Here is a 9450-nt window from a genome sequence, read left to right as displayed (position 1 = left end):
TATAGATGTCGCTGCTCGTATAATTTTAATTAATGGTTTATGACTCGTGTCGTTGGAAGTGTTGTGCTACAGTTTTGTTGTGTTCTTTTTTATTTAACGAAAGATGTCTGGAAGACAAGGTTTAGTATTTTTGCATTTACTTATATTTGTTTATTTTATTTTATTTTAAATCTTAGTAAATACTAGAGTAGTTATGTTTTTGGAAGGGCTGTGACTGTGTTGCCAGAGGTTGTGAGTGCTTCGCGTGTGAATGACTTTAAGGAGAAGTATGGTGTGAATTGTGGTTAGTGTGCAATGTTGGGTCTCCCGCAATGAGTCTTCTGACCCCATGGAGACATCGTTATAATGAAAATAAGATTATAAGAGCTTATCTGTATCCTTCTGCCTTTCCCCCACGATTTGTAATTATTCTGAAAGAACCACTATAGTGATCAGGAAACTTTCTTGAAAATAGGTTAGATTTATGTTTATAAACTTAATATTCTTTTCCTTCTTACGTTTAGTGTTTTTATTTCATCCTGTGCTTTGTTGTGACAGTATTAAGGTTTAAATACAGCTCTCACCCTTCCCATACCTCCCTTTATTTTACAGCCATAAAATTTTGTTGTGAACTTAACTGACTTGAAAAGCAGATTCGCCAAAAATATCAAAATTTATTCTCACCTAAAGACATTTCTGGGTGAAAGCAATGAGAGTTGCACTTTCGACAAATCAAAAACCTTACTTGTAGCATCACCACATCCGTGTAATATGTTCTTCAAATTGAAGATCCAACTCAATTTTAAGGGTGCCGACTTTTATTTAGTCATTAAAAGTTTGTAGAGCTTATCTAACTTTAAAGATTCTTTTAGTTCCCAAAGGACTAAAATAACTTTGCATAAAATAAAGGACAAAAAGGACTTTGCATAGAAATTGAAAACAAAAGTACCAATAAGAACTTCAAGAAGTTCTTATTGGTACTTTTGTTTTTAATTTCTATGCAAAGAAACTGTTAAGTAGTGTGCAGAGCAGACTGTAGACATATTTTATATTGGGGGGGGGGAAGCATGCAGCACTAGCTGCATGCAGAGACAATGAAAGTTGAAATTCAAAAGTGTTGAGATTTTGCTTTGTGAATAGAGCTTATTTTCATGCATACAGTGTCCCAACTGCAGTATTCATTCAGTTTCAATCATACTGCAGTTGGGATAGTCCCAGCATCCTGATTGGAAAATTTGGGACAGTCTCATGCACCCTTTGGGTCCATGACTGCCCCAAATTTAGGAAGCTTGCATCTTAAGAACATAAGCCCAACAGCCAAGACAACCCAATTTAGCCTGCTAGGGGGCAACTTTAGGACTCCAGGACCAACTTCAGTTGCCTTTTTCAGCCTCATTCGCTCATTGTTAGTGCGTGCATGCACATATCGTGGTTTTATGTTCCCAGAAGATGATTGCTGAAATATAGAAAGGTATTGATTATGGTTTTTAATTAATATTTTAGTATACGTTGTTATTTCCTGAAAAATTTAAAGTCGTTTTATGTGTGGAAGTATAGAGAAAATATTATTGCTGTAATCATAATTCATTCAGGAACATTGTAGTCCTATAATAGAAATGGCATCCCTTGAGTTCTTGAACTCCTGGGAGTAGCCTAACAATTCTATAGCAGTTAGCTTGCTCACTTGTGTAATTCTTGTCACAAAATATTATTTCACTAACATGTGATGATGAATGAACACTGGTGACTAACAGTGAATGAGAGCTAGTGGACTTAGATGTTAATATTTTTTGAATAATAATAATAAACACATAGAGAAAATTGATTTTAATTGAAGTGTTCATGCCAAATAAACTTTGAAATTATTAGTATTAACAAATCATTTAAAACAGTTTTCTGAATACAGTCTTTACATCTCTGAACTTTAATTTGATGTTTATACTACTTCCAGGGATAGCCTTACATTCATCCCATCTTAACATCCACTCTTTTTATAATTCCTTCTGTGTTAATCTGTTGCTGACAGTATATCATCTTAGTCAAGTTTCACTTATGCCAATTAATTTTGGACATACTGATTTGATCAATGCTACAAACTCAGCTCCTTTATTTCTGATACTAAGCATTCTTTGTACAAAGAGTGGAGAATTGTTATACAAGCATAACAATTCTCCACTCTTTGAGGCAATCACATCAACACATTCACTACTCTCTGCTGTAGTACACTTCTCTCTTGGTTCTGAACATTCCTGTTTCCTTGATTCTGACTGATTTTCATTCATATTCTTACCATGCTCACTGTTTTGCATTGCATCACTCTTCCCTGCTATAATAACTTATTCACCTTTGTATCCATCCTCTCCCTGTCCTTCCACAACCTGCTTCTCAACCTCCCTGACCTTTAGTAGTACTAATTTTGTACGAACCCTGTAAACAACAATTGCTCCAAATGACCAATGCCAAACCCATTCACATGCATTCCATCAGCTTTGAACCCTTGTAATGTCTTTTTCATATTCATTTCATACATCACAAATTGAACATGCTCTGTCTGACACAATTCAGCCATCTTGTCATTCAGTATCATTGCTCTCCTTCTCAGTTCACTGTTGTTGTATCTAAGCAGCATAATATTGGCAACAAACTAACTACTTTCCCAATGACGCTATTATCTTTCACCTTCTGCAACAACTTCAAATCCTTTGTCTCACTATCCAAGTTGTTTGTGCCTATGACTACTATTAATTCCTTGTATGCTTCCTTCCTTTTATATTGAGATTGGATTGTTATTGTTTAAAAAATATGTGATGATTAAATTATTGATAAATATAATTACTAAAATAAAGAGCCATAAGGCTTCAGTTCAGCAATGCAAAATTACATAAGCAAAGTGGATATTAGATCCAACTTTATTTCAAAGCCAAAACCGAAAGTTTCATAAGTTGACCAGAGAGCGTTCTGGAATACATGTGCTCACCATTCATGAGTTGCCTTAGTGTGACTACATAGGACACAGGTGCTGTCTAAGCTTCTATATATTCTCCTTTTATTAGTCCATTTTGATAAGGTTTCACTGGCCTGACATCTGTTTTGAACTGGTTGGTTCTCTTCAGAGACTAGGCAGAAATTTTAAGACAGCAAAAACTCTTGTTCAGTACTAAGGAACTTGAAATGGTAGAGAAGTGTATTTTTCCTAAGCAAACTCTCAGTCGGTGTGTAAAAGTAATTACTAAAATAAAGAGCCAAAAGGCTTCAGTTCAACCATGCATTTCTCTAACATTTAGAGTTCCTTAGTACTGAACAAGAGTTTTTGGTCTCTTAAGGTTTCTGCCTGCCTTGTCTCTGAAGAGAACCAGCCAGTTCAAAACAACTGTCAGGCCAATGAAACCTGAAGGACTAACAAAATGGACAAATGACAAAATGGACTAATAAAAGGCGAATATATAGATGCTTGGGCAGCATCCATGTCTTTTAAGTAGTCAAGGCTTGCTAATGCCGAGGAATGTATTTCTGCATGCTCTCTGGTCAACTTATGAAGAAATAGTTTCTGCATTCGGCTTTGAAATAATGTTGGATCTGATACTTTGTTTATATAATTTTCACTATGCTTGGTTGTTTATTTCAGCATAAGAAAAAACATGCAATTAATTAATAAAGTGACATTCTTAAATTTAATGGAATTAGTTGCTTTGGCAATAACTTCAGTCAAACTAATTTTAAATGTAATATTGAAATAAAAAAACAGTCTGTATATGCTCTTTATCTGACCATAGATAAAAAGTAAATATAATATGCTTAAAAAACAAAATTACACGATAACCACAGTAATTAACTTTAATGAAATGCAAGCACAGATATTTCATATTGAAAATAACACTACATCAGTGCATAGAAACATGCAAATCAAAGAAATGGGAATACAAGGTACACGCAACAATCGATTTGCCAATTAAAATTTCTAGCATGCGGCTAGAAATTTTAATTGGTAAATTGGTAGAAATTTTTTAATTGGTAAACCGGTGATAAGAAGATAACATAAGAAGCATAGATTCATAATAAGATAACCGATTTGTTTCATTAAGGAAATACCATGAGTAGGCATATTTAAATAAACTATAATACCAGAAGAAACTCATGTAAATTATTATTTTTTTTATTAGTATAATTGCCAGCCTGGTTGGCCGAGTGGTTAGTGTATCCATTCTCCAGCCTGAAGGCTGTGGGTTCGAATCCTGCCATGGGTATGGATTTTGTGATTGTCTGCGAAAGTACTAGTGGTGGTTGCTGTAGGTGTAGTTGGTGGATTGAGCCAGGAGAGCTGTAGAGTAAGAGTCTTCCCTTGATGAGTCCTTGGACTCCCTGGAGGTGTCACGTAATAATAATAATTTTCACTTAAGTATCAAAGGCATCTTCAGTACAAGAATGTAAAAGCTAATCGAACAAAAACTGACAATTCCAAAAGGTGCCACCTTTTGGAATTGTCAGGTAGTAGCTAATATAAGATAACTAAAAAACAGTCACTAAATTAAATTTCCTAACTTATTAAAAAAATAATAATAAATAAAGTTAGTGCTTTTTAAATAAGCTAATCTTTCCTATTTCCAACAAAATAGATAGTTTTGCAAGTTTTGTTGCCTTTCTCCCCCATTAGAAAAATCTCCACCTTTCATTTCTCTTAAGGACAAGCTTCCACATCTCAATTATCCAGTTGCCTATCAGATTCCTATCTCTTGTGGGTTATCTTATTTTGGACAAACAGGAAGATCTGCTTTTATTCAGCTAGAAGAACATAGATCTTTTATTCAATACCTTGAGCCTGGACTTGTAGAGTATGCTATCAACACTAGACATAGTTCATTGGAACAAGACGAGTCTTTCATAAAAGTCAGTTCCTTATGGAATGATGTTATAAAGAAACATGAAACTTTACTTCTCTCCTAACTTATACAGATCTGATGGCGAAATATATTGCCTTTGTGGGAGATGGTATTTTTTAATAATCTTTCTTAACTTTATTTTATCAACCCACATGTATTTCTGCCACACATCTAGATGAATCACCTGCTGATCAGATAATTCATCTAGATGAATCACCTGATCAGTATTATTAGTTCATTGCATAATTTCCTCCTTATAGCTATTTACTAAGCTACCAATGTATACAGCTACTGTTTATTATTGGTTAGGAATTTACATTTTGCAAACAAATCCTTCCCTCTCCTCATAATTTTTTTGAAATTTAAATTTAAAATTTTTGTTAATTATGTCCATAAATGCAAACATTCTATGTCTAGCAGTTATAGGATCACATGTAATTTGCTCCATCCCAGTAACTTATTGGACACACACAAACACAATACCACAACTGTAAATTATTAGTAATTCATTTGCTTCTAAAGAAAGTATTTATTCACACATGTTCTTGCTCTCCCCTATTTACCTTTCATTCTCACATGGCTCTTGACTCATTAATGCTAGTTCACAAATTTATGCCTTTTAGTCATGTAAACATACCAACCAAATACAGAATTCTACTTAAGGTTGGAAAGAATGTTTATAATGGTTTTTTCAGATGAAGGTAAGTTAACCTGTTTCATTTGGAAATGGCATAGATTTTCCTCCTGTAAGCTTGTTTTTTTTTTTTTTCTTCCACAAAAAAAAAAAAAAAAAAACTGGCTTTGAAGCATCTAATTTATAGATAATACACTAGTCTCAGTAGTAGCTACTTTGGCAGTAATTCAGGCAACCAAATGTATCATTTTCTGTTTAACAAGAAACCTGATAATAGTATACAAGCTTCGCTTATTAATATCAACATAATTCATAGATATGTTGAACTTTACACTACGCATAAATTACATTCTCACTTTGTTTCACAGAGTGAAAATGGAATGACGACTGATTAAGTGCTTTCTTTCTACTATTCTGTCCATATGCATTATATTACTAGGAACACATGAGAAACTAAATGTTGTCATTAATACAGCTATGAACAAAGAACAATGAAGCATACAGCCCATTACAAGGATGTAAAAGTGTATTAAAGAGAAAGTTTAGACAGAAAAATTTACTAAATCATCATCATCGAATTCCTGACATGTATCCTCAAGACGTGAACAGGATATTATGATAGCATTACATGAAGAACTTACCTCATTAGTAACTTCCTATCAACAATTTCCTCCAAAGCAATCTGTTAACTGTCAAGACTACAACATTATTAGATCTTATATTTCTGTCTTCTAAGGAACTTTTTACTGTATCAATCCACCTGATTAGATAAGTGTTCTCTGCCAACCTGGCAGAGAACACTTATCTAATCTAAGTGACCATACCACCTGAGATTAGCTCTGCTAACACATTCCTGGATGCTAACAATGTCAATGTTCTTTCCTAATATCCTCATTTTTAATATGATATTGCCATTGATGACATCTGTTCACGCCTATAATCTTTCTAAGACACTCATATCTGCGGTCTTTAGTCCTTTGGTCAAGTGTTTTATTTTTAACCCAGCTCTCAGTTCCATAAGTTAAAAGTGGCTTGAACACTGTTGTATACAGCTAATTTAGTCTTTTGACTAATTTCTCTCTTATTCCATATAATTTATTCAGTTGGCTTCCTGCCATACTGGCTTTGATTCTGTTGTTTATTTCCATATTTAATTTACCACCTTCACTAAAAATCGTGACTAGTAGTTGAAATGTTTTACTTGTTCTATAGGTTCTCCATTCACAATGCACTTGATATTTTCAGTGATTCTGCCTATTTTCATTGTTTTTGCCTTGATATTGCTGACCTTCATACCATATCTATTATAACAGTTGTTCATTTTAGTCAAGAAATCTTGCAGACTTGTAATAGATTTATTTAGAAATATAACATCATCTGCATAAAGTAAAGAGCTGAGATTAACAATTCCAATTTTGATATTAGGTTTAATACTACTTTCCTTCATAATCTGATCCATATAGATAATGAATAACAGAGGGGATAATGTACATCTTTGTCTGACACCAGATTTAACATTAAGTCATCTTCATTCAGTTCTAACTGCTGACTTACAACTCAAATAAAGACCAAGTATTGCTTGATATAATGCCCCACTGACACCACACAACTGTAGCATTTTGAATAGCTTCTCTCTTGGCACTTTGTCATATGCTTTTTCCAGATCCACAAAACTTACAGTTTTAACTGCTGACTTACAACTCAAATAAAGACCAAGTATTGCTTGATGTAATGCCCCACTGACACCATACAACTGTGGCATTTTGAATAGCTTCTCTCTTGGCACTTTGTCATATGCTTTTTCCAGATCCACAAAAGATCCTTGTCATATTCCCATGATTTCTCAACTATTGTTGTGAATGAAGATATGATCCTGACAGCCTCTATTTGTCCTGAAACCAAGCTCTCTTTCCACAATCTTCAACCATTTCTCAAGTATACTTGCATAAATCTTACCAGGAACACTCAGTAGGGAAATATATCTGTAATTCTTGCACATTCAATTTTATTTCCCTTTTCGTATATGGGTACTATGTGAGCTCTACTCCAATCATCTGGAATTCGTCAGGAATACATATCTATAGATGCAGACCTGGTTGGCCGAGTGGTTAGCGTATCTGCTCTCCAGTCAAAAGGCTGCAGGTTCGAATCCCGCCGTGGGCATGGATGTTTGTGATTGTCTGTGATAATAATAGTGATGATGGTGTACAGTAGATAACGGTGTGAATGAGGTTGAGTGGTGGAGATGGAGGGTTGTAAAGTAGGTACCCTCCCTCGATGAGTCTTAGGACTACCTGGAGGTGTCAAATAATAATAATAGATATGTATTCCTGATTGCATGTCTGTTGAGTGTTTTTTACCACTGTGCTGTCATCGCTGCTTGTTTCATTTAGTAATTTTTCAAAGTAATTAATCTTGGATATCTAGAATACATCAAGATTTCTTTTTCTCCAATTTTCATGTCACCTTTATCATTTCTAATTCCTTTTACAATACTCTTTCCTTCATTTCTGAGATTTGTCAACATCTCCAGAATATCTTGCCACCTTCTTGATATTTATTTTCTATTACTAAAGTCTTCCCATGACTTATTTAGCTAATTTTACAGTGTTTAGCTTTCTTACATTTGTTTCTGTATTCTCTAAGAGCGCAAACTGACTTATTTGCCAGGGACTTTTGATAAGTTTTCTCCTTTTCCTTCACTGCCTCTTTAACTTCCTGTGTCTGATTTTTCTATCCATCCAGACAATCTCACCACATGCCTCTCTGAGTGAATCAATCAATGTTTTCTTCATGGCTTCCCAAAACTGAATCTCCAAGGTTTGGTTCCTGTTATCAAGCTTTTTCATTTTTTCTTGAATAATGATTGTGTATTTTATTTTAGAGTACATATCTGAGAGCTGCTCATCTTTTTTATTCACTTTAAAACTTTCTTGCATGTTCTTCTTTTTTTAATATTAAATTCAATTTTTATCCTTTTTAAGACTAAATGGTGATCACTTCCAATTTCAAACCCTCTGTACACTCTGTTGTCCTGCACCAGTGAGAAACACATCAGTATTAACAATAACATAGTCAATGAGACTTTTCTTATTCCTTGCCTCTTTTCTCCGTGTGAACTTGTGCACATTTTTATGTTTGAACATGGTGTTAAGAATAACCAGTCCATGTCCTGAGCAGAAATCCAACAGGTATTTGCATTATTATTAGCTTTGCTCTTTTCTCCAAATTTTCCCAAAATATTTCTGTATGTCTGACAATCATTTCCTACTCTGCGATTTAGATCTCAAATAAGGACCACGTTTTCTTTTTTCATTGTCAGTTGCTTTCTCTAAAGCCTCAAAAAATTCCTCCACTTCTACCTTAGTAAAACCTTCTGCGGGATCATAGGCATAAATAAGTCTCATTGTCCAGTTCCCCATTCGGATATTTGCCCACATCACTCTACTTGATATTGCCTGCCATTCAAGATGATTAGCCTTGTATTTAGTGTTGAATACTATACTACTTCTTCTTTTCCTTGATTGCCTGAATATAGCATGTTGTATTTATTGCTTAGAAAGATCTCACCAGTTTTTGTTTGTTTCAGTCACCCCAATTATGTCACTGTGCTACTTATCTGATTCCTCAGCTGGCTCCATTTCTTTGCCATTCAGGTTTCTTATGTTGATAGCATTGATCTTGAACTCTGTGTTTCAGGATTTGTTCCAGTAGCTGACTTTTCGCTGTTTGCCCTGGTTCCCTGGCAAAAATGTCTCCTTGTTTAACTGGGTGACACCCCATCTGGCATGAAGCTGTCATATTGTACCATCGTTTTATATTGTGTATATTGTAGTTTAAGGCCAATAAGAATACAGTTTGGTTGGCTAAATCGCAAATTGCCAGCCCATCGTCGTTCGGTATCCAGGTAGATATCTAGTAGGGTGCACCACAAGAAGGCAAGGATTGGACATTAGGTCA

General features: G+C 34.6%; 1 protein-coding gene across 2 annotated transcripts in view; it reads left to right on the top strand.

Moving 5' to 3' along the window:
* Positions 1-9450, top strand: part of LOC150108483 (translation machinery-associated protein 7-like) — a 50224-nt gene continuing 40774 nt past the window's right edge. For both annotated transcript variants that reach the window (XR_016550663.1, XM_090415891.1), the window contains exon 1: positions 1-119. Coding sequence is in view for 1 of the 2 variants with exons in the window: in XM_090415891.1 (XP_090272017.1) it covers positions 104-119 (16 nt within the window). In the remaining variant the exon portion in view is untranslated. The remainder of the gene's footprint in view (positions 120-9450) is intronic.

Source organism: Typopeltis vanoorti, chromosome 3 (assembly GCF_054136105.1).
Source record: "Typopeltis vanoorti isolate ZY-2024b chromosome 3, IOZ_Tvanoo_1.0, whole genome shotgun sequence".
In the NCBI taxonomy this organism is placed as follows: domain Eukaryota; kingdom Metazoa; phylum Arthropoda; class Arachnida; order Uropygi; family Thelyphonidae; genus Typopeltis; species Typopeltis vanoorti.
Note: the sequence above shows the minus strand (reverse complement) of the source record. Positions and strands in the feature narration are given on the sequence as shown.